Raw genomic sequence first — 26,492 nt, forward strand, 5'->3', positions numbered from 1 at the left:
TAAAATTGGGCTTTATGGGTTTATCCCGTTTCTATTTCTGAATTCAATTTTTATACTGACTCTGTTCATTTGAATTGCTTTGCTGAGCAACTGATGTTCAAAATCACTTTTAGCAGAATGAGAGAAGAGAAAAACTAGCATAGAGAACTAGCATAGAAACTAGCATAGAGAGAAACTAGCATAGAGAACTAGCATAGAAACTAGCAGAGAGATTTCACGCAAAATGTTGAAAAAGCGGCAAAATGAGGTAAAGCGAAACATTTTTTTGTTCGACGAAGTAAAAAACATAGCCGGAAGAATTCCGGAAGCGACTCGAAGCGTCAAAACTTCAATAACAAAACCGTAATTAAAACGGAAGCCACTACCTTTTGTATTAAATCATTAATTCACTACCTCTCCAGGTCTGCTCTAAAAATTGGTGAAACTTAAACCACTGTCACCAAGAGAAACAAAATGCAGCAAAATTTTATATTATTGAAAACGTTTGGCAACGTTCAAAAAAACGAAATAATTAAGGTGGTCAAAAAAGTGATAGTCTGAAAAAGCTGACAAGTTTATCAATTGCCCTCAAAAAATGGCGACCTGAGAGGTATCTTTCCAAATTGCGACGTAGTCTCACTTCCGCCCCCATACACGTGAACAGTCCATTGTCAGCTAAGAGGAAGTGGCTGTGAGGTGCGTTCAGTTTACCAACTTCAGCCTTTCTGCTGTAGTAACGCACTTTTTGCTGAAAGACAAAAAATACAATGCTCGAGACAGAAGCATATGCGATAGGACCCATATCAGCGCCCAAACATCACTCAGACATCACTCAAGTAAAATGAATGGTACAGGTGAAAAACTAAAAGGCACAAAATTTGAAACGTGCAGTGACAACTCTGATTGATGAGTCTCCTTTATTAAACAGGAGTTGACTGGAGTTGTTCTGAAAGAACGTTGTGCCGATGAAAGATTTTTGGTCCAATTCTTCAATTCAATATAACTAACTCTTCTCAAGGAATTGCTTAAAAAACATAGCTGGCAGATTGCCGGAAAATAGCCACAATAGCTTCGTAGATCTGCAGTCTAAAAAAAGTAAAAAGACAGACCAAAAAAATTAGTCTTTTCAGTGAAGGCTGAGATATTAAATTTTGATTAACAATCTGTATAAGTTTTTGCTGCCTCTATTAGCTGCTTTCTAATAACCTTCATTTAGAGTAACACACACCCATTTGACCTTATATTTTTGAATTAAAGTAAATAAAAGTCAATTTCGAATTGAGGAAGTCATTTTTGAGAGTGAGGTAAGTCAAGTGTGACCAAAAGTTTAATCACGCGAATGAACAAAAACTCGCTCCACAAAGCGTGAAAAATGACGTCACCCACGCAACTCACTTCCAAAATCGCATGAAACAATGAAAAAAAAAGCAGAACTGAAGTGACTGTGACGTCATATGGTAGTAACAAAAATCTTGAGGACAAAAAAACAAAGCCGGAAGAATTCCGGAATTAACTCGAAGAGTCGTATTCGTGAAACAATTGCCTTTTAAATCAACTGGTAACTGGTTCCTGCCAAAGTGACTACTAAAAACATAGCTGGCAAATTGCCAGAAAATAGCCGCAACAGATCCATAGATCTGTAGTCTCAAAAAGACGGTAAGACACACCAAAAAAACTTATTGATTTTATTAAGGGCTGAGAGGTTAAATTTTGATTAGGAATCTGTATAACTTATTGCTGTTTCTATTTGCTGCTCTTAAAAAACTTTCAATTAGAGTGACAAGCACTCATTTGACCTTATCTCTTTGAATTAAAGAAAAGAGAAGTCAAATTTCAGAGTGATGAAGTTATTTTTAAGAGTGAGGTAAGTCACGTGTGTCCAATCTAGCTCCACTAAGAGTGAAAAATGACGTCACGCACGCAATTCAGTTGAAATTGCATGAACGAATGAACAAAAAGCAGATTTAAAGTGGTTGTGACGTCATATGGTCGTAACAAAAATCGCATCGACGAAATAAAAAACATAGCAGGACAAGTCCTGACGTACAATTCAAAGACTACACAGAAGAACAAGACATAGAACGGACTAAGAATGCATTGGGAAAACCATTTAGAAAAAAAATTCGACCAAAATCGAAAAAAACAGTAAAAATCAAAGTGAAATTGCCGCATGTGAACAAAAAATCACTAGCGAGAAAGCGAATTTTTGTTAAAACACCGTTTTCTCACTCTACTTTAAATTTAGAGCGAAAAAATTTCACGCCGCAAAACCACTCGCTTTTTCGCTCCACTTCCTGTTTCGGCGTGACCAAAATCACTACTCCAATTTGTTTTCAAAAATCATGAAAATGTGTGAACAGATCTTAAAAAAAAGACAGCGCCCCAATACAATTCAAATTCTTTGAATTGTAAAAAAATAGGAGCGCTATAATAGCCGGCTGAGAAAATGAGGGCGGCTATTAATAAACAATTTACCGGGGCTCAAAGAACTTATGCCTCCAAAAACGTTTTGGTGAATAGCATACTTAGAGTATAGTACGTCGAAAGGCTCTAAGACCCATTAATTCCCTCCGGACCTTACCTTTTTTTCCCGTATTTAGGGACAAGGTCAAAAGGGTCAGACGAAAAATCGATCGAGCAAAAAATAAAAAATGATAAATCGGTAAAACAATTTAACACAGATATATACCTAAACTCTGTTGGACCGGCGTTGATTTTAACGAACGACACAATGTTGACGGAGTTGGCGGACGAATTGATCTCAAACGATTAGCGAGGCTCTATTCCTGCTTACGTCGGACGCAGTATCAACATTGGTCTAACTGATCTAAAAAATGGTATAAACAATTCAAAAAGATAGCATAGCCAATTTAAAGGAACGCTATATCGCATGGTTTTTATATTTTTAGCCCTCTTGAGCAGTGGTGGATACGAGGTGGCTTGTAGGAAGATAAAGGTCAGACAATATTACAGAACACTAGTAGTACTTCAAGTTAAAAAAAACCAATTTTGGTGCAAATTTTATTTGACTTTTAGACGTACGCTGCAGTCAATTGAGCTGAGATGCTTAAAAACTGTGAAGCGAAAATCAATTGAGATCTCGGAAAACACAAAAAGTTAAGGACAAAAAAAGACTAGCTAAAGTCGGAAACCACCAGAAAATTTTCTTTAAAAACGCCGGGAGATTCTCTTTCCTACGAAAAAGAAATTAAACAAAATCTTCATCAATAGCAATAGCTGCCAACACCAACAAATGAGAGCATACAAAAGCGAAAGAAGAAAAGAACAGCAGAAATCTACTGAAAACTACAATAAGATGAACTTTTGAGCAATAATATAAAAACATTTTGCTTCTTAAATCTAAAAACAATCAAATTTCTCCTTTCTTCCGCTTTTTAGGCTTCGGTAGTAGAATAAAATTATAGTTTGGTGGATAGGTATATGTTGTAGGGGCACGTTTGGGCGCGGGGAGGAGGGGGGTCACGCAGGTGGTGGGCTGCCGAAAGAATTGGAAAAGCAAAACGGCCGAAACCTCACTGAACTGTTCACGTTGAATATTACGGTTCCTATGACAACTAAGTTAAGTTGGCGAGTGTAAAGATTATCTTGATGAGTGAGGTAAATCAACAATATATTCTTTTTATAGGTTTCGCAACTCAGAATGGCTATGAACAGAACTTGAAAACCGTTTAAAATAAAGTAACCAATCGAAAAACTCAGAAAAACACATGTCCTATTGCCGCATGTGAACAAAAAACAAGAAAAATTGTTGCCCAAACACCATTTTTTTAACTCTAGTTTAAAACGAGAGAAAAAATAATTCACGCGACAAAACATCTCGCTTTTTCGCTCAGCGTTCGGCGTGACCAAATCACTCAAATTTGATTTAGAAATTCTTGAGTTGTTGAAACCGATAGAAAACCAACTCAATGCCACATGCTAACAGAATTGAGAGATTGCAAATTGTGCTTCTAGCCTTCGAAATCTTGGAAGCATTGATGGAGTTATGAACACGAAAAAAATCCAATTATTTGCCAAAAACAGGTTTAGTTGAAGTACACTTTTTTCTTTCGATTTTTGGTCGTATGGGTTAATAAAACTGGGTCGATATTTTCTAATTTTAATCTAACGAGAAAGAATATACAATTATATACATATTTACATCTTACATATTTACAGGCAAAATGGATTCATTATGTTGTACATAAGTCTGCAATGAACACCAGTATTATGATTAGGTTTTATGAGCACAATTAATCAAGGATTGCACTTGAAAAGGCTGGCTGTTTAAATTAAAACATTGAGAAGCATCTTTTGATTTCGGTCTGCAAATTAAGGTGAAAATCCAGTGACGAAGCAAAAAATGCAGCGTTGTAGTGAGATGAAACACTAGAACCCGAGAGGTTTTCCCTATCACACAGGCGTGAACTGCAGCTGTCTCTAAACCTCTCCTCCCCAGTCCAGGTTCACTCCACTTCACTTCCATGATGCCCCGATAGATCCCACCCCTCCCCCTCCAGTTGCCCCTGCCCCTCCACTCCTGTACTTGTCTGAGTGGGCTCTTCTGTCTCGCAGACTGCTCGCATACAATCCCCCGGGACCCACCCCTCCACCAGATCCAGAAGAGTGTCCTCCACCTCCACTACCCGCCCCGCCAGAGAAGGATGAGCCCCCCAGTCCACCTCCTTTGCCCTCCATGGCTAAGTGTGCTTCCTCGTCGTATCTGTTAAACACACAGAATTTGAAGAAGAGTTCACTCGAAAAATATACCCAGCTTGCAGTTAGATTTGAAATCGCGTTCTTTACCGGTAAGAGGCATTATTCTAAAAAGCGCGTCCGAGAAAGTATGTACAATCTCTCATAATTCATTCACTCTTTTCATCAAACCGCTTATATCACACAGCCGATAGTTTTTATTAGCCTATTCTTCAAGCAAAGCAGCGCTGCTCCATATGAGTTATCAAAACCAAAACAACCATATGTGTATAAAGTGTGCGCGCGCTGGTGATTGTGGTGGGGTATACTTACAGTAGCTCGTAATTGCCCAGAGCCTCTTTGGGTGGGTTTTTGAAGGAGGGAGATTTCACACTGAAACAATACTCCGTCATTGTCACCTGTTTTGGGGCCAGTTATCTGCTCGGTTGTCTACTACCAACAGCAGTCCGCTTACTAATTACCCAATCAATGGTGAGGCAGCATATCAAGACAATACATCTTAAAGCATCACAAATCATTTTGGATGCTCATTGGAACCATATGCATGGAAAACAAATAAGACCCGGCCGAGAAGATGACGGCCGCTATTAACAATTTCAAAAGAAAGCACGCAGAAAAAGAGAAGCTTGCCAGAAATACAATACATAACATTTAGGGTACACGTTCTACCATTATTAAATCGGACTATGAGGATAAACAGAGATCAACATCTTGCTGGTTAAAATGCTGTGTAACTGTTAGCAGTCTTTTTGACGCTAAGGTTATTTAGTTACCACTTATCGACATAACTAACTCAGGGGGCTGGTTGTCTGGAAGCAGTACATTGATGGTGTCCAGGATCAGTTTGTACTTCATAATTCGGTCATTCACTGTAGTAGCACTCAAGGATGGACTCGCGTTCACCTACATAATAATCATTACAGTGATTATTGTCCTCCACGAACAATATGCCAGACCAACTTTTTAGTGTGATCGAGGAATAAATCGCAAGAGCAGTAGATCAAAAAAAAATCTGGTAACAAGTATCGCTATTTGCAAGGTTAAACATGAGATCAGGGCAATTCTTGCGAGTCATGGCCAGTGGCCTCTGATTTTGAGAAGAATGGAAGAAGTGTCGCTAGCTTACTAGAGAAGTCGAAAACAATTCACACAATGTTCACCAAGCTGTGAAATATGATAAAGTGAACATTTTTCTTCGACGAAGGACAAAAAATAGTTCCATCGAAAACTCGAAGTAGTAAGATGGCCACATGCTTACTGGTGTCACCAAAATTAAGAATACCAAATCAATGTCAGCAAAAATGAACTACCTTAAGAATAAATTTAAATTTATCAAAAGGGTGAATTTCAAAAAACCCCAACAATCAGTTCAAACAATTTTCAAAATTTTTTGGATAACACTTGGTCTTTCAACTGTCTTGTTAACCTCTTTGAAAATCCAACTTCTGTCATTTTTTACAGATATTAGTTTCTGTATATTTTATTTTGCATCAATAATGCAGAAAACTTCGAATCTGTTTTTAATTTCACGAATTGAATAATTTTAGTCGGAAGATCGTGGAAAAGCCAAATAGCTAGCCCAGAATGGTAATCTAAACATGGCCAGCCTGCAAAGCAACACACTAACTGATAAGCCAGCCTAGCGGAAACATTTCTGTACGAGAAAATGAGCTTAAACAAAAAGCACCTACTTTTCTGAACCTAATTTTCTCACTCTTTCTCAAAAAGGTGTCATGAACTAATTTCCCCGCTCTGTGCTCACGAAAATTATACATCAGTTTCACGCAAACAGTGATATCATGCGTTCCACGACCGGTTTCAAAAACACTCCAACAAAAATACAGATCAAAAAGAATCTCATCAAATAGTCCTCTTCGAGTAATAAAAAAAACATAATCGACTAACGTCAGGCGAATTACTCGCAAACGACCGGGGAGCTGTTGCCTCCGTCAGTAGCTAGCCACGGTTCAGTGAGAAAAGCTTTAGCTTACCGGAAGGGGCGTAAGTGAGCACAGCGGGGGGTAGGGGGTGGTGCACAGCAGCGGTTGGAGGGTATTTTTGATTGCACGGGGCCCTTATGGCCTGAACGATTGCAGGGGTGGATGGGGGGGGGGGGGGTGGGCGAGGGGTGTGGAATCAATTTATCCAACAGATTCTGTGAATCGCATACTCTGACTAGAGATCTGAAAGTCTCTAAGAGGACTTAATGCCCGCCGGGCGCTACCTCTTCACCCTGTTTCTGAGGACGAAAAATCGAATGGGTCACACAAATCGGTCAAGCAAAAAATCGCATAAAAAAGACCAACAGGATTAAAATAAGTGCTACAAAATTCGTTTGAGAGCAATTAACGATGACTTCCTAAAACGTGCTAGATCAGTCACTTCTGGGCAGTAACCTATTATGAAACCCCAGAAGACGTTTCTTGGCTCTTGAGGCTGGAGAAATCTCAGAAATTACAAAAAAGTTGAAAATTGCAAGTTTAATAAAAAATTCTGAAAAATTGTGATATTTAAAGCTTGAAAATTATTCTAGTCAATGGCCCAAAAAAATTTTTCAATATTTTATTATCGAACCCCTAAGGAGGTTATCTAACCACTAGTTCTGATGAAACTTGAGTGATGACAAAAAAATGTCGAAAAAACTGAAAAAATTGCAAGTTATGTAAAAGAATTTGAAATGTTAAAATGTTGCAAACCATTCCATAACAACTAGAAACTATACAGTAACTTATTGTCAAACCCCAGAGGAGGTTCTGTGACACCTATGGCTGAAAAGCACAAAAACGGCACACAATTTCAATAAATTTAAAAGAGTTCCAAAAAATAGCTCTAGAAAAGGTAAAAAAAAGTACTTCTGTAATGCAAAAGAGCTTTAACCAGCCTCAATGCACTCGGGCTGTAATATGTTATCAGGTTTTTGAAGACTGATTGTTGCCTTTAAAATTTCTAGCAAGCGCAAAAAATGTTCGAGAATGATCTTGCTAAAAGTCATAGCAAACATTTTGCATAAGTTTGAGTGCAATTAAAAACGCGCTCTCTTTTTTGCAATTATGTCAAAAACTACAGCGTTATTAGATTAGCGAAGTAGGACAGCATTCTATGAAAATCATAAACATAAACGACTAACGTCGGGCAAACTGCTCTCAAACGACCGTCGAGCTGTTGCCTCTGTCAGTAGCTAGCCACGGTTCAGTGAGGCTAGCTTTAGCTTACCGGAAGGGGCGTGAGCACAAGTGGGGGGGGGGGGTTGTGGTTGGTGCATAGCAGCGGTGGGAGGGTATTTTTGATTGCACGGGGCCCTTATGGCCTGAACGATTGCAGGGGTGGATGGGGGGGTGGGCGAGGGGTGTGGAATCAATTTATCCAACAGATTCTGTGAATCGCATACTCTGACAAGAGATCTGAAAGGCTCTAAGAGGACTTAATGCCCGCCGGGCGCTACCTCTTCACCCTGTTTCTGAGGACGAAAAATCGAATGGGTCACACAAATCGGTCAAGCAAAAAATCGCATAAAAAAGACCAACAGGATTAAAATAAGTGCTACAAAATTCGTTTGAGAGCAATTAACGATGACTTCCTAAAACGTGCTAGATCAGTCACTTCTGGGAAGTAACCTATTATGAAACCCCAGAAGACGTTTCTTGGCTCTTGAGGCTGGAGAAATCTCAGAAATTACAAAAAAGTTGAAAATTGCAAGTTTAATAAAAAATTCTGAAAAATTGTGATATTTAAAGCTTGAAAATTATTCTAGTCAATGGCCCCAAAAATATTTTTCAATATTTTATTATCGAACCCCTAAGGAGGTTATCTAACAACTAGTTCTGATGAAACTTGAGTGATGACAAAAAATATCGAAAAAACTGAAAAAATTGCAAGTTCTGTAAAAGAATTTGAAATGTTAAAATATTGCAAACCATTCCATAACAACTAGAAACTATACAGTAACTTATTGTCAAACCCCAGAGGAGGTTCTGTGACACCTATGGCTGAAAAGCACAAAACGGCACACAATTTCAATAAATTTAAAAGAGTTCCAAAAAATAGCTCTAGAAAAGGTAAAAAAAAGTACTTCTGTATTGCAAAAGAGCTTTAACCAGCCTCAATGCACTCGGGCTGTAATATGTTATCAGGTTTTTGAAGACTGATTGTTGCCTATAAAATCTCTAGCAAGCGCAAAAAATGTTCGAGAATGATCTTGCTAAAAGTCATAGCAAACATTTTGCATAAGTTTGAGTGCAATTAAAAACGCGCTCTCTTTTTTGCAATTCTGTCAAAAACTACAGCGTTATTAGATTAGCGAAGTAGGACAGCATTCTATGAAAATCATAAACATAAACGACTAACGTCGGGCAACCTGCTCTCAAACGACCGTCGAGCTGTTGCCTCCGTCAGTAGCTAGCCACGATTCAGTGAGGCTAGCTTTAGCTTACCGGAAGGGCGTGAGCACAGCGGGGAAGGGGGGGGTAGGGGTTGGTGCATAGCAGCGGTGGGTGGGAGGGTATTTTTGATTGCATTGGGCCCTTATGGCCTGAACGATTGCAGGGGTGGATTGGGGGGGGGGGTGGGCTGATGTGGGGGGCGAAGGGTGCGGAATCAATTTATCCAACAGATTCTGTGAATCGCATACTCTGACTAGAGATCTGAAAGGCTGTAAGAGGACTTAATGCCCGCCGGGCGCTACCTCTTCACCCTGTTTCTGAGGACGAAAAATCGGATGGGTCACACAAATCGGTCAAGCAGAAAATCGCATAAAAAGAGCAACAGGATTAAAATAAGTGCTACAAAATTCGTTTGAGAGCAATTACCGATGACTTCCTAAAACGTGCTAGTTCAGTCATTTCTGATAACCATTTCTACTCGAACTCAGCGTTAATGAGGGTAAAAGATGATGAAATCACGTCACATAACAGCAGCTGTGTGGCATCAACAAAAGAGTAAGGAAAGAGACAGAGAAAGTGTGTGAGAGATAAAACGAGAACAAGAAACAGAAGGGAAGAAACCCCAAGTCACATAAAGAGATAGAGCTAGGAATATTTTCCATGATGAGATTCGACTTGGCAATTTCAAGTATTCTAGCCTCGCTAGCAATTAATTCGTAAAACATAAAAAAGCAAAATTTAAAAAGTTTCCAGATTTTGTCTGAGTTCTGTAAAATGACACATAAATTTTAACAATTGCAAAATGTCTTGATATTAGTATCTTCAGAATCATTTCATTGTCTCAAAAGACTATCCAGTATCCCCATTTCACTGGCTCAAAGATCCATAAACTTGGACCAAGAATAATTTTCCGAAAACTTGAAAATTTCATTTTATCAAAAAAAAGGTAAAAATCAAGTAATTAAAATCTTGATAACCATTCCATTCTAGAGACTATTCAGCAGCTTATTATCAAACCTTGAGGAGTTTCATAAAAAAGTTGCCGAAATTTGAGACAAAATTTAAAAATTGTAGTTTTCTAGCCTTGTAATTAAATCATATAGAAACACTTTAAAAAAAGCAAAGTTTAAAAAAAACGTTTCCAGATATTGCAAGGAAGAAATGTTCAAATCATTTTCTGTCTCTGGAGTTCTGCTATGTATCCCATCTGCAAGACTTAAAAAATTTTGTTGGTCAGTAATGATCGTTAAACTTACAAAAGCACAAAAATATTCAGAAATTTTAAAAACAATTTCAGATTTTGACAAAATCTTGCTAAAATTCCTGATATTATCTTCAGAATCATTTTATTGTCTCAAGAGACTATCCATTATCCCTAATTCAAGTCTTAAATAGTTTCACTGGCTCTAAAGATCCATAAATTTGGAACATGGTAATAATTTTCCAAAAATTTGAATTAAAAATTTTTCAAAAACTGCTAACACTCGATTCATTAAAACAAAAAGATAACCATTTCATTAACTCTAGAAACTATTCATCAGCTTATTATCAAACCTTAGAGGAGGTCCTTGAGACCCTGGTGCCAGCTAATATCAAAAGAAACTCAAAAATAATAAAAAAATAATAAAAATTGCAAATATATTAAAAACGCTTAAATTCGTATTATTGAAATCTTGAAAAACATTCCATTAAACCAAAAAACTATGCAACAACCTATTAAAAACTAGAGGAAGTTCCTTGGCTCTTGAGGCTGGAGAAACCTAAAAAATGAAAGTTGCAAAAAACCTGAGAAAAGTAGCTAAAAAGTGATATTCAAAGTTTGAACACTAATCCAGGGCCAATAAAAAGTTTCCAAAACTTATTATCAAACCGTAACGAGTTTTTCTGATTCCTGAAATTAAAAAAAGAAAATTGTTTTTTCAAAAAATGCTAATATTCGTGATGTTAAAATGTTGAAAAACATTTCATTACATCTAGAAACTGGGCAGTAACATATTATCAAACCCAAGAAGACGTTTCTTGGCTCTTGAGGTTGGAGAAATTATAAAAAGTTTCAAAAAAACTTGAAAATTGCAAGTTTAATTAAAAAAATTCTTTAAAAATTCAATTCAATGGCCCAAAAAAATTTTCAATATTTTATTATCGAACCCCCAAGGAGGTTATCTAACCGCCGGGCGCTACCTCTTCACCCTGTTTCTGAGGACGAAAAATCGAATGGGTCACACAAATCGGTCAAGCAAAAAATTGCATAAAAAAGACCAACAGGATTAAAATAAGTGCTACAAAATTCGTTTGAGAGCAATTAACGACGACATCCTAGAACGTGCTAGATCAGTCACTTCTGGGCAGTAACCTATTATGAATCCCCAGAAGACGTTTCTTGGCTCTTGAGGCTGGAGAAATCTCAGAAATTACAAAAAAAATTTAAAAAGTTGAAAATTGCAAGTTTAATAAAAAAATTCTGAAAAATTGTGATATTTAAAGCGTGAAAATTATTCTAGTCAATGGTCCAAAAAAATTTTTCAATATTTTATTACCGAACCCCCAAGGAAGTTATCTAAGCACTAGTTCTTGAGAAACTTGAATGATGACAAAAAATATCGAAAAAACTGAAAAAATTGCAAGTTTTGTAAAAGAAATTGTAATGTTGAAATGTTGCAAAACATTCCATAACCACTAGAAACAATGCATTAACTTAATATCAAACCCTAGAGGAGGTTCTGTGACACCTATGGCTGAAAAGCACAAAAATTGCACACATTTTCAATGCAGTTGAAAAAAAGAGTACCAAAACATAGTTCTTGAAAAGTTAAAAAAATACTTCTGTATTGCAAAAGACCTTTAGCCAGCCTCAATAATAGACTGGTCCAACAAAATAATCAAAAAATGACGAAAAAAACACGAAAAAACAAAAAAAACATTTTGGGCACAAAAAAAGATCTTTTAACCACAACCGACATACCCAGTAGCTTCACCACACTAAGCACTTGAAGAACTACTAAACACGGCTAAGGGCCTCTAGTGAAACTTAATGCCCGCTGGGCGCCACCTGTTTATTCTGTTATTATGGACGAAAAGTCAAGTGTTTCAGACAAATAATCGGCCAAGCAAAAATCTGCAAAAAAAAAGGATTAATATAGCAACAGGATTAATATAATTGCTACAAATATCGTTCGAGAGCAATTAACAATGATTTCCACCAGATGAGATAAAACAGCATTAATGAAGGTAATAGATGACATCACACCATATAACAGCAGCTGAAGTAGGTCATCGGCAAAAGAGTTAAGGACAGAGAGCGAGAGAGAGTCTGAGAGAGATAAAACGTGAAGGAGAAAGCGAAGCAAAGAAACCCCAACTGAAACAGAGACAGAGAGAGAGAAAGAGAGAGAGAGAGAGAGAGAGAGAGATAGAGAGAGAGATAGAGAGAGAGAGAGAGAGAGAGAGAGAGAGAGAGAGAGAGAGAGAGAGAGAGAGAGAGAGAGAGAGCTAAGAATACTTTCCATGATGAGGTTCGACTCTGCAACTTCTGGTTTTTTAGGCTTGTTAGTAATTAAATCATGTAAAAACTGAAAAATTACAACATTTGTCAAAAAAATTCGGTATGTTAAGATGTTGAAACCATTTTAGAACCACTAAAAACTATGCATTAACCTATTATCAAACACTAGAGGAGGTTCCTTGACAACTAAGGCTTAAAAACTCAAAATTGGCAAACAATTTCAAATAAATTGAAAAAATCAGTATTAATTGCGTTTTTGTTTGGAGTACCAAAACATAGCTCTTGAAAAGGTCATAAAAAGTACTTCTATATCGCAAAAACCTTTATCAACTTTAACCAGCCTCAATTTTAGACTGGTCTAACAAAATCGAAAAATTGGTTAAAAAACGGCAAAAAGCAACATTTTGGGCTCGAAAACCCCTCAAGATGACCTTTTTACCATAAGCTACGGCCTTTCCAGTATTATGACCGCACTAAGCATTTGAAAGACTTTTAAACGCTGCTAAGGGTTTCTAATGAAGGACAAAAAAGGCTTTAGGGACAAAAAGTCAGATGGTCAGACAAAAAATCGGTCGAGCGAAAAATCGCATAAAGGCCAACAGGACTAATATAATTGCTACACACTTCGTTTGAGAGCAATAAACAACCAGCATAATGGCAGCTGAAATTACGGCAACGATTAACAATTAAGAAAAGAATTTTGAACCTTTTTATTCAAGAAACGTAATGAGAAGGAGCATTGGGAAACTAGGTAGATCAGTGTTATGCATCGTTCAGTTTGAACTTGTGCATATTCAAGAAATCACAAATGTTTTCAAAGCAATTCTCGTGACTATATAGAGGCAACAGATAGAGAAAAAAAACGTGGCTACCGTACAATTCACATAGCTGACAGATTGCCGACAAATAGACGCAATTGATAACTATAGCACCGATCGGTATTGAAAAAAGCAAATGAAGTTATTATTATTATTATTGGTTTGAGCACCATTTAAAATCTCAACAGTGCGGGAAAATTAAAACAGATGAGTTTTGAGTTTTCGCCGCAATAAAACTTCATATGGTATAAGTTTCAGCGCAAAAGAGTGTTTATTCCACTCAACAGCGATGGCATGCGAGAACGAACGTCTTCCAAAAGTAGAGCGAAATTTGGGAACACATAAACTGTAAAAATAGTGAGACCTTGTAACTATCGTGTTTCGTTTCGATAAATCAGATAAATATAGTGGGAGTTTGCCAGGCTGACGTACAAAGCGATCCGCATACAATAGGATTTTGAAGATAATGCGTTGCCTAATTGGCAACCAGTGTAGCTGCTTCAGGTATGACGAGGTTGGTGTTGAAGGTGACAATCGAAAAATCAAAGGCGCGGCAGAGTTCATTATTCGCTGAAGTTTTGCTAATAAAAAGTTTGGCAGACCATAATAAAGCGAATTACAGTAGTCAACACGTGAATAACACTAAAGCTCTAATTAACTCAATTAGGACTGATGTTTTAACTTGATCTCGAATTGACCATACATTACGGAGATAATAAAACGAACAAAGTTAATCTGTCGTCGCAGAGTGAGTTGACAATCAATATAACAATCTAGAACTTTTACCTGTTCAGTGTAGTTACCATCTTCTGGCAGACGTAAGAGACCATGTTTAACAATTTTGCATTTCCGAATAATCATATACTCCTTCTTATCCGCATTCAATTTCAATTTTGGATTGCTGAAACAACGTTGAATCGAGGTCAAAACATTATCAAACATGCATTGACCGAACCGAATACAAAATAAAGAACGGTATCATCTGCGTAGAAATGGTAGTTTATTTCTAATTCTTTCAGCTTATCTTCTAAGGGCAACATGTAACAAGAAAAGCGTAAAGGACCAAGAACCGACCCTTGTGGCACACCCGTCTTAACTTTGACATCGCCAGAAAGACATCCATTTATAATAACTTGTTGCTAGCGATTCGAAAGATAATTTTTAATAAACCGTAACAAAACAGATTGCAAACCAATCCTTTTCGCTAAAATCTCAAATAAAAACTGATGATCAATTATATCAAACTCTGCAGACAAGTCTAATCTAATATACATCACGGAACGCGACTCGTCCAGATATCACAGAAGATCATTAAAGATTTTCAGTAAAGCCGCTTCCGTTGAATGCAAGCAGCGAAAAGCACTCTGATACTTGCTCCTGAGATTATTAGATTCTGGATACAAAATAATTTGCTCAAAAACAACTCTTTCAACAACTTTTGACATGAATCTTAGATTTGTAAGAGGGCGCTAACTCGACAACAAATCAGGATCAAGGTTAGACTTCTCTATGAGCGGCCTCACGACGCCTTGTTTGAATTGATTTAGAAGGTACCCTGTCTGGAGAGTTAAATTAATTAATGCAATGAAGTAGTCCGGAGAATTTGTCAAAAAAATTTGGCATAACCTAGTTGATATAACATCATTCGGTGCTGTACTGTTCGAAATTTTTGGTAGAAGTAATTTCAAATCGCTCAGTGTAAAAACCTGAAAAGTCTCCAGTGTAGTTGTATGAAGTATTCAATTTTAAATCATTCGTTATAGGTATTGAAACTAACACGGTTTCTATATTATTAACAAAGAAAGCATTCAACTTCTTTGCTAGGCATTCAGGATCCCCTAGTGACTGCGGCAGGACAACATTATTTTTTTTCTAAAAGTTGCTGAAGCATAGAATACCTAACATGCTTATTTTCACTAGCGACACATTTGTCGAGGTATTCAGTTTTCTTTTTGGTAAACAGCTCCAAATACTCCAAAACTGAATTAATAAACCGGCTTTTGTCTTGGGAATTTCCATTCTTTCGATAAGCTTTCTCAAATTTTCTTCTCGATTTTTTCATGGTTCTAAGCTCATCGCCAAAGAAAGGGCACGTATGATTTCGAACACATTTAGTTTTCAGAGGATGGTTCTTATCGACATAACTAACTTCGTTCATTAAAACATTGTTCCAAACATTTTCAGGACTATCTCTGTCGATCGGAGCAATAATATTTTCTGCAAACGCTTCCACGTCAAAATTTTGCCAATTTCTGCACGAAGCCTTCTTTATAGCTAAATTCTCGTGCTTTTGCAGAAGGTCAAAGTGCACAACTCCATGATCAGAGCTTGTAATGAAATTTACAGGAGCTTCTGATACTTCAACCTCCTCGGATGTTATAACGTGGCTTAAAATTCCACCAATTTTGTGAGTAGGCACAGTAACTTCAGTAACTTTCTGTTGCAAACCAAAATCATCTAAAAAAGAAATCCAATTTCTTGACGCATCATTTGATAGCAGCATAGAAAAATTGATATCACCTACAATAAGTAATTTTTTTAACAACAGCTCTTTCTCAAAAAATGATATTAACTCACTTATAAAGACACGAGCAATGGTATTTGGTCATCTGTATATACAAAACAAAAGATACATCGAATTGCCAAGCGTAAACTCAAGGGAAGCCAGCTCCGCGTTTGTTAAACACTTGTTTGAAAAATTATCGACACGTACAGTTCAATCATAGAACACCGCTAATCCTCCATCATTTCTTTCTTTTCTGTTTGCACTCAAGTAATAATAACCATTTGGGCAACACTGCTGGATAAAAAACTCATCATTTGAGTTATCTCTGATCCAAGTTTCTGTTAAAACTATAAGGTTGAATTCATTAGCTTTAATAAGATTTATTATTTGCGAGGTCTTGTTGCGAACCGATCTTGCATTATGTAAACAAATTTTACACGGCCACTGACGGATTTAACATTAGATAGTCATGTATCAAGGAAGGCAAGCCACTCCCTCGCTTTCTGATTCAAATAAAATTGTGATAACGAAACATTTTCGGGTCAGAAATCGGGAGATTCAACTTGATCATTATCAAATTTGAAAACACAGTTGAAAGATTTCATACGAGATTCGTCTCTGGATATTTCACGAATACACAGTATATCAACTCCCTTCTTCTTGCAATATTCTGTTATATCATGCGTAGAGACAGAGTTGCTTAAACGACCAATGTAGAGATGCCGTCTTTTCGGTTTCTTTTTAATTGCGCTGACTGTCGATTGATGTTTAATATTTATGCCCGTCTTGAAAAGTTTTGGTTTTTTCTTGGGACTCTTTGTCAGCAAACAAATTTCCATTCCCTTCAGCTTTCCGTTTCTTTCAATTACGATCGCTAGCAGTGCTGTCAGACCGATTTCTGAAAGCAGCTCTGAGATACGTGTAATCTAGTTTCTTCAGAGAATTTATCTCCAGCTTTAGTGATTGAATTTCAGAAATCAGCGAATCTACTTTTTCCAATTTAACTTCAAGAGCAGATATTCGATCAAGGGCTGATAACTCTGTTGTAAAAGTTGGCAAATAAAAAGTTGACAAGACCAAAATATCATTCCAATGCAATTTTTCTGAGCAATTCCAAGGCAACATCCATGAAAACATTTAGATTTACATCGAACAGATAACACGTTCTTGTTCTGTACATATACCCATGCACAGAGTGCATGGCGGATCGGATGGAGGAGGCAGCGGGGATAAAGCCATCATTGTTTGGGACAAATGAATGCAGTCCAAAGCCTGCAGTAAGCGCTGATTAGGTCCCAATTAAACGAATAGGTCCTAATTAAACGAATAATCTAAATTCTATCTAAATAGATAACTACAACAAAAATTGAAAAATCAGTCCAACAAATGCGAAGAACCCTCGCGCCAAATATTGACTGAGAAAAATTCAGATACCAGTGAAGCCTATCTGAGGCTTCGTATTGTTTGTTAAAAAGTAATAAATATGGTTTGACTTCGTATGATTTGACAATGTATAAATTGCAGCGATTATCGCAAAAGATTGCAAACCAATCCTTTTCGCTAATATCTCAAATAAAAACTGATGATCCATTATATCAAACTCTGCAGACAAGTCTAATCTAATATACATCACGGAACGCGACTCGTCCAGATATCACAGAAGATCATTAAAGATTTTCAGTAAAGCCGCTTCCGTTGAATGCAAGCAGCGAAAAGCACTCTGATACTTGCTCCTGAGATTATTAGATTCTGGATACAAAATAATTTGCTCAAAAACAACTCTTTCAACAACTTTTGACATGAATCTTAGATTTGTAAGAGGGCGCTAACTCGACAACAAATCAGGATCAAGGTTAGACTTCTCTATGAGCGGCCTCACGACGCCTTGTTTGAATTGATTTAGAAGGTACCCTGTCTGGAGAGTTAAATTAATTAATGCAATGAAGTAGTCAGGAGAATTTTTCAAAAAAAAATTGCATAACCTAGTTGATATAACATCATTCGGTGCTGTACTGTTCGAAATTTTTGGTAGAAGTAATTTCAAATCGCTCAGTGTAAGAACCTGAAAAGTCTCCAGTGTAGTCGTATGAAGTATTCAATTTTAAACCATTCGTTATAGGTATTGAAACTAACACGGTTTCTATATTATTAACAAAGAAAGCATTCAACTTCTTTGCTAGGCATTCAGGATCCCCTAGTGACTGCGGCAGGACAACATTATTTTTTCCTAAAAGTTGCTGAAGCATAGAATACCTAACATGCTTATTTTCACTAGCGACACATTTGTCGAGGTATTCACTTTTCCTTTTGGTAAACAGCTCAAAATACTCCAAAACTGAATTAATAAACCGGCTTTTGTCTTGGGAATTTCCATTCTTTCGATAAGCTTTCTCAAATTTTCTTCTCAATTTTTTCATGGTCCTAAGCTCATCGTCAAAGAAAGGGCACGTATGATTTCGAACACATTTAGTTTTCAGAGGATGGTTCTTATCGACATAACTAAGTTCGTTCATGAAAACATTGCTCCAAACATTTTCAGGACTATCTCTGTCGATCGGAGCAATAATATTTTCTGCAAACGCTTCCACGTCAAAAGTTTGCCAATTTCTGCACGAGGCCTTCTTTATAGCTAAATTCTCGTGCTTTTGCAGAAGGTCAAAGTGCACAACTCCATGATCAGAGCTTGTAATGAAATTTACAGGAGCTTCTGATACTTCAACCTCCTCGGATGTTATAACGTGGCTTAAAATTCCACCAACTTTGTGAGTAGGCACAGTAACTTCAGTAACTTTCTGTTGCAAACCAAAATCATCTAAAAAAGAAATCCAATTTCTTGACGCATCATTTGATAGCAGCATAGAAAAATTGATATAACCTACAATAAGTAATTTTTTTAACAACAGCTCTTTCTCCTCAAAAAATGATATTAACTCACATATAAAGACACGGGCAATGGTATTTGGTCATCTGTACATACAAAACAAAAGATACACCGAATTGCCAAGCGTAAACTCAAGGGAAGCCAGCTCCGCGTTTGTTAAACACTTGTTTGAAAAATTATCGACACGTACAGTTCAATCATAGAACACCGCTAATCCTCCATCATTTCTTTCTTTTCTGTTTGCACTCAAGTAATAATAACCATTTGGGCAACACTGCTGGATAAAAAACTCATCATTTGAGTTATCTCTGATCCAAGTTTCTGTTAAAAATGTAAGGTTGAATTCATTAGCTTTAATAAGATTTCTTATTTGCGAGGTCTTGTTGCGAACCGATCTTGCATTATGTAAACAAACTTTTACACGGCCACTGACGGATTTAAAATTAGATAGTCATGTATCAAGGAAGGCAAGCCACTCCCTCGCTTTCTGATTCAAATAAAACCGTGATAACGAAACATTTTCGGGTCAGAAATCGGGAGATTCAACTTGATCATTATCAAATTTGAAAACACAGTTTAAAGATTTCATACGAGATTCGTCTCTGGATATTTCACGAATACACAGTATATCAACTCCCTTCTTCTTGCAATATTCTGTTATATCATCCGTAGAGACAGAGTTGCTTAAACGACCAATGTAGAGATGCCGTCTTTTCGGTTTCTTTTTAATTGCGCTGACTGTCGATTGATGTTTAATATTTATGCCCGTCTTGAAAAGTTTTGGTTTTTTCTTGGGACTCTTTGTCAGCAAACAAATTTCCATTCCCTTCAGCTTTCCGTTTCTTTCAATTACGATCGCTAGCAGTGCTGTCAGTCCGATTTCTGAAAGCAGCTCTGAGATACGTGTAATCTGGTTTCTTCAGAGAATTTATCTCCAGCTTCAGTGATTGAATTTCAGAAATCAGCGATTCTACTTTTTCTAATTTAACTTCAAGAGCAGATATTCGATCAAGGGCTGATAACTCTGTTGTAAAAGTTGGCAAACAACTCGGACAAGACCAAAATATCATTCCAATGCAATTTTTCTGAGCAATTCCAAGGCAACATCCATGAAAACATTTAGATTTACATCGAACACAGATAACACGTTCTTGTTCTGTACATATACCCATGCACAGAGTGCATGGCGGATCGGATGGAGGAGGCGGCGGGGATAAAGCCGTCATTGTTTGGGACAAATGAATGCAGTCCAAAGACTGCAGTAAGCGCTGATTAGGTCCCAATTAAACGAATAGGTCCTAATTAAACGAATAATCTAAATTCTATCTAAATAGATAACTACAAGAAAAATTGAAAAATCAGTCCAAATGCGAAGAACCCTCGCGCCAAATGTTGACTGAGAAAAATTCAGATACCAGTGAAGCCTATCTGAGGCTTCGTATTGTTTGTTAAAAAGTAATAAATATGGTTTGACTTCGTATGATTTGACAATGAATAAATTGCAGCGATTATCGCAAAAGAATACCTTCCGCTGGAATCTGAAATTTTCTATAACTGTACCCAGAGAATGTTCGGCCTCATTTGATCCAGTAAATGATTGCAATCAGAAGTTGAAACGAAATTAAATAGCCTCCCGGGTGCACATGGAGACTATTTAATAATTTTATCACAACAATTAGGCTAAACAGTAGATAGACCATTGATAGAGTAAATGAATAACACAGCCAGCAGATTGCCGGAAAAAACCGCGAGACAATTGTGGCCTTCCAGGGAATTGAAGCAACTACAGAAATAAGACAGACAGTCCTTTAATAGACCACTAGACTTTTTGGGTTAAATTCGGACTGTCATCTTTTATGGGACACATGCGCTCTATAAAGAAAATAACCAAATGGAGCTTTTTCAAAAGAAACATTCGAAATCAATAACTTAAGACTGTAATACTCAAGAATAAGGTCATAAACGTTTTGCAGTACTTAGATGCTCACTATTGACCTTTTACTAGTGAATGTTCAAAACATTTTAAGTTCATTAAGCGAGTTCAGAAATCATTTTTTGAGTGAGTTAAGTCACGCAATTGACCTAAAAGCAAAACAAATGACGCCATGTACACAAACTTTAAAGTACGCAAAGCACTAGAGGTCACTCGCTAAAAGTCAAATCCAAGAAGTCAGGTCGTAAGAATCATCGATGGCGACGACGAAGCAAAAAAGCTTAGCAGGACAAGTCCTGACGCATAATTCAAAGCATTTTCATTGACTTAACGAAAACCTAGACCTAGAACGGAATACGAGTGAATTGGGAAAACCATTTCTAAAAAATCGGATAAAAACAGAACATCAACGTCAAAATGCTGCATGTGAACAAAAAACCACCAGCGAGAAAATGGAAATTTGTTTCAATTAAAATAAACTAGGCCTAGAATGAACTATGAATGGATTGGGAAAACCATTTGGAAAAAAATTCGATCCACAAAATCGAAAAAAAAATCAAAGTGAGATTGCTGCATGTAAACAAAAAAACACTAGCGAGAAAGTAAATTTTTGTTAAAATATCGTTAAAATTAGAGCCCAAAATATTTCACGCAGAAAAAGCACGCGCTTTTTCGCTCCACTTCCTGTTTCGGCGTGACCAAAATCACTACTCCAGTTTGACTTCAAAAATCATGAAAATTTGTGAGCTGATCTTAAAAAAAGACAGCGCCCCAACAGAATTCGAATTGTAAAAAAAACCACGATGTCCCCAATAATAGCCGCTATCGCTTCGCGGCTATTAATAAAAAAACACTGGTTATCTTGATTAATACAGGAGATTGTACATTTTGAAACATAGCCGGCAGATTGCCGGAATAGCTGCGAAAGAATAGACTTGCGTGCCGTATAATAGGGATAGAAACAGGTAGAACTCAAAAGACGCCGCTCAAAAGGCTAGGTAGAAAACCTTCAGCGATAAATTAAAAAAGCTTGTTAAAATTCATTCCACAGAAGCCTTTTATTAGGCACCTTTACTTCACATATGAGTACCTTTGACGTTAAACTAATTCAATTTGAACTTAGGTTTTAAAAAGTAAAAGTCATTTTATTGAGCAACTGCTGTTGAAGGGCAAATTTTGCAGAATAAGCGAAGAATGCAAGTTGCCTAGAAAAAAGTTAAACGCCAAGTGTTGAAAGCGGCAAATTTATGTAGATGATGTGAATGAGCTGACACGGCTATTACATTTATTAATTCTCCAGTCTACTTTTTGTTTCAAAGAGTGCTTATTTGGTGCGCAATCCAACTTAGAATAGATGATTCGTCTAAAATTGAGCCTCTAAACTCAAGGCTATTACAGTTTTGATAACTTAACGCAATTTGAATTCACGAGCGGTCTTTATCGGTTTATCCCGTTTTCCGCCTTTGAGCTTTTTGACCTCGAACATATTCACTATATTGCGTAAATTTGTTACTCTCAATTGAAATTTATCTCATTCAGATGAAACAGGAGGTCAGAAGTGTACAATCAGAAAAAGGTAAATTGATTTGTTTTAAAAACCGCGTGCCCAAAATAGCGTTTGAGTACCTGACGGAGGCTATTAATATAGCATTACTAACTTACATCGGACGAATTGCAAACAACTGTCGAGGGAAGCGGTTCGATTTTGCGGCCGTAAACTTATACTTAATAAGGATCTTAATAAGGACTCACTGATTGATGAGGGCAGATTTTGACAGAGACCTTATTCCATCGAGCTTTACCCATAGAGGCGTCAGACCAGAAAATGATCAAGCAAAAAATCGGAAAAAAGACCAACCGCACTTCGTTTAAGAGTAAGCAATAACAAATGTAGGACTGCGTGGGTGTGCTGACCTCGATTAGCCATGGCTTGAGGTTAGAGTCAATGATGATGTCGTATCCGTAGCACTCGAAGCAGTGTCTGTCATTGGCCATCACTCCTGCTACTGCCTTTAGAGAGTGAACTATCAACCAGTGGATTTCATCCCACAACTTGTCTGCTGCCTACACACAACACCACCCATCACTCTTCAATGCCCAAGATGTTTAATGAATGCTCATTTTAATTAAGTTTAGTTAGAATTTTAAATTTATTTGGTCCATTTGCCTGCTTGTGAAAACATAAACCCACTGCCGTCGGACAATTTGCTCTCGAACGACAGGCGGGGCAATTTAATTCAGGAAATGTAGCCTAGATAAAATGTTTTTTATTGAGATCACTCAAAAACGAGGACAAGCGTGAAAAAGTCACTCGAGTAGTCAAAGACAGCGGGGTCGGCGCACGGGGCCCTTACGGCCTGAACGATGTGCAAGGGGTGGGGATTGAGGGGCTGATGTGGGGAGAGGGGTGGGGTAGTGGATCAATTTCTAAGAACCGCCCTTCACGCCATAAGTATAAATCGCCAAAACAGTTTCTGTGAATCGCATACTTGGAGACTAGTGAGCTGAAAGGCTCTAAAAGAACTTAATGCTCACTGTGCGCTACCTTTCTATCCCGTTTCTGAGGATGAAAAGTCAAATGGGTCCAACGAAAAATCGGCCGAGCAAAAAATCGCAAAAATACCAACAGGATAAATATAATTGCTACGAACTTCGTTCGAGAGCAATTACAATTATTTCCTAAAAAGTGCAAGATAGTCATTTACGATTAAACCTTTTTACTGTAAATCAGCGTTAATGAAGGCAATAGATGACGACATCACCCCACATAACAGCAGCTGAATTGGAGCATCAACAAAAGAGTTGAGGAAAGAGAGAGAGAGAGAGAGAGAGAGAGAGAGAGAATGTGAGAGATAAAATGTGAACGAGAAAACGAAGCAAAGAAACCCCAACTGAAACAGAGAGAGACAGAGAGCTAAGAATATTTTCCATGAAGAGATTCGACTCTGCAACTTCGAGATTTCGCAGTGGATAAATGTTCAATGCTATTTTTTTGTCTCTGGAGTTCTTTCACGTGACCCATAAATCTTAACAATTGCAAATTTTCTTTTGATATTATTATCTTCAGAACCATTTCATTGCCTCAAAAGACTATCCAGTATCCCTATTTTACTGACTCAAAGATCCATAAACTTGGAACATGAATAACTCTCCGAAAACTTGAAAAATGTATTTTATCAAAAAATCTAAAACTCGATTCATTAAAACATTGATAACCATTCCATTTGAGACTATTCAGCAGCTTATTATCAAACCTTGTAGGAGTTTTATCAAAAAAATGCTAAAATTTGTGACATGAATTATAAAAATTTTAAAAATTTAATTATAAAAATTAAAAATTGATAACTATTCCATGGCCAATAAAAGCTTTCCAGTAACTTATTATTGAGCTCTAAATTAGGTTTTCTGGCCTATGAGGCTGAAAAAAAACCCGAATAATGACAAAAAACGTCAAAGTTTTGTCAAAAAAAAAATTGTTAAGTCAAAATCGTGAAAGACATTCCATCACACCTAGAAAATATTCAGTAACCTCTTATCCAACCCCAGAGGAGGTTCCTTGGCTCTTGAGGCTGGAGAAACCAAAAAAATGCCAAAATGTTTAGAAAAACTTAAAAATTGGTTAAATTAGAATAAATTGCGTGTTTTTGTTTGCAGTACCAAAACATAGCTCATGAAAAGGTCATAAAAAGTACTTCTGTATTGCGAAAGACCTTTATCAACTTTAACCAGCCTCAATTTTAGACTGCTCCAGCAAAAACTGCCGAAAAAAACACGAAAAAATGCAACATTTTGGGCTCAAAAGCTCCGAAAATACCTTTTAACCATTAACTACGGCCTTCCCAGTAGCTTCACCAAACTAAGCCTTGAAGGACTACTAAACGCGGCTAAGTGCCTCTAATGAAACTTAATGCCCGCTGGGCGCTACCTGTTCATACCGTTTTTAAGGACAAAAAGTCAAGTGGGTCAGACGAAAAATCGGTCAAGCGAAAAATCGCATAAAAAAGACCAACACGACTAATATAATTGCCACAAACTTTGTTTGAGCAATTAAATATCTTTTGGTTTGAATTGAATTCAAGATATACCTGTTTTTTAAGGAAATTTATCAATTTTGTAATAAATGAAAACGGTCAGATCACACTGTGCAGCAAAAAAATGTTCTTCTTTAAGCCCTATTGCCGATTAATAGCACAGGTTAGGATATGTAGATATGGCAAGCACAGCTTTCATTAGATGGCAGGTATAATCATGGCCATGTATTACTTGTTTCGAGACCTCTATTTGTTTAAAGGCAGTGAAAAAACGTACGTGCAAGTTTTTAAAAGCCGAAAGCTGCCAGAAGGTAAAATGCTAGAATAGACCAAAATACACGTAGACCAAAAGGAGACGTAGACCGAGCACTCATTTCAAACTGACAAGATGCGTGTTTTAATGCACTAAATTTAATCTTTCGGGGTGGAGGGTAATTTTTGGAGAAAATTTTTTGTTGAACTATCTTACCTGTTTGCCTCGTGTGCTTTCCAAATAAAGCCTCAATGCGTGGATGGGCCACTTGCCTCCATGGTGATTGTTGTAGTCCGCCTTGAACATTAAAAACACATTCAATAGGCCAATGATGGGTCTCAGAAACACTGATAACACGGGCCAGGCAAAATGGATAGAAGGTATGCATGTATACCGCAAAAAACTTAGCACATAAATTACGATTTTATCCCTGATTTATATCAAAAATTAAAATTTTGTTGATAACTAGGAGATACTTAAAACTAGGACCCTAGTCAATGTCAAAAAGAAAGGCGAGAACAGATGATTCAGGTTTAAAAAGCTGTAACATAACCGACTAACGTCGGGCGAATTGCTCTCAAACGACCGGCGAGCGGTTGGCTTCGTCAACAGCTAGCCATGATTTAGTGTCCTCAGGGCGCTACCTCTTTATCCCGTTTCTGAATACGAATGTCAAATGAGTCAGACGAAAAATTGGCCAAGCGAAAAATTGCATAAAAGACTAACAGGATTAATATATTTGCTACAAATTGCTTTTGAGAGCAATCAACAATGGTTTCCTAAAAGTGCCTGTTAGATCGTTAATGATAAAAAACATTTCAACTATAACTCATTGATAATGAGGATCAGAGATCATGACATTACGCCACCTAACAGCAGCTGAAGTGCGGAATCAACAAAAAAAGAGAGAGAGATAAAACGTGAACGAGAAGGAAAGCAACCCTAACCGAGAGAGAAGGAGACAGGAACATCTTCCATGATTGGATTCGACACTGCAACTTCTAGTTTTCTAACCTTGAAAAAAATTGAAAAAGGCAAATCTAAAAAAAAGTTTTGAACTTAGCAATTAAAAAAATCAAAACCATTTTTTGTCTCGTAAGTTCTGCCAAGTAAGCCATCTCCCTGAATTGAAAAGTTTCGTTGGCCAGTAATGGTCGTTAAACTCAGAAAAGGACAATATTGAAAAAAATTGAAAATTGCAAATTTCAAAAAAAACTTTGCTAAAATTCAAGACATTGATATCTTATGAACCATTTAATTGTCTCAAGAGACTATCCAGTATCCCTGTTTCAAGCCTGAATGAGTTTTACTGGCTCATAAGGATCCATACGATTGGAACAAAAAATTTATAAAAATTTGAAAAGTTTAAATTTTATCCAAATATTACTCAAAATGGAGTTTAAAAAATGTTGATCACAATCCCATTAACTCTAGAAACCATACAGCAGCTTATTATCAAACCATGGAGGAGGTCCTAGGCCCTCTGTTGCCGGA

General features: G+C 37.0%; 1 protein-coding gene across 1 annotated transcript in view; it reads right to left on the reverse strand.

The window, feature by feature from the left end:
• Positions 1 to 4,078: 4,078 nt before the first annotated feature.
• Positions 4,079 to 26,492, reverse strand: part of LOC142343323 (polyglutamylase complex subunit TTLL1-like) — a 38,630-nt gene continuing 16,216 nt past the window's right edge. Inside the window, exons 8-12 of the mRNA XM_075395158.1 lie at positions 25,215 to 25,295; positions 22,629 to 22,778; positions 5,489 to 5,598; positions 5,008 to 5,067; positions 4,079 to 4,702 (exon numbers count right to left, since the gene is read on the reverse strand). Coding sequence (XP_075251273.1) covers positions 4,456 to 4,702; positions 5,008 to 5,067; positions 5,489 to 5,598; positions 22,629 to 22,778; positions 25,215 to 25,295 — 648 coding nt within the window. The 3' untranslated portion in view covers positions 4,079 to 4,455. The remainder of the gene's footprint in view (positions 4,703 to 5,007; positions 5,068 to 5,488; positions 5,599 to 22,628; positions 22,779 to 25,214; positions 25,296 to 26,492) is intronic.

The sequence above is a fragment of the Convolutriloba macropyga genome, chromosome 7 (assembly GCF_964194025.1).
Source record: "Convolutriloba macropyga chromosome 7, txConMacr16.3, whole genome shotgun sequence".
NCBI classification, from domain to species: domain Eukaryota; kingdom Metazoa; phylum Xenacoelomorpha; order Acoela; family Convolutidae; genus Convolutriloba; species Convolutriloba macropyga.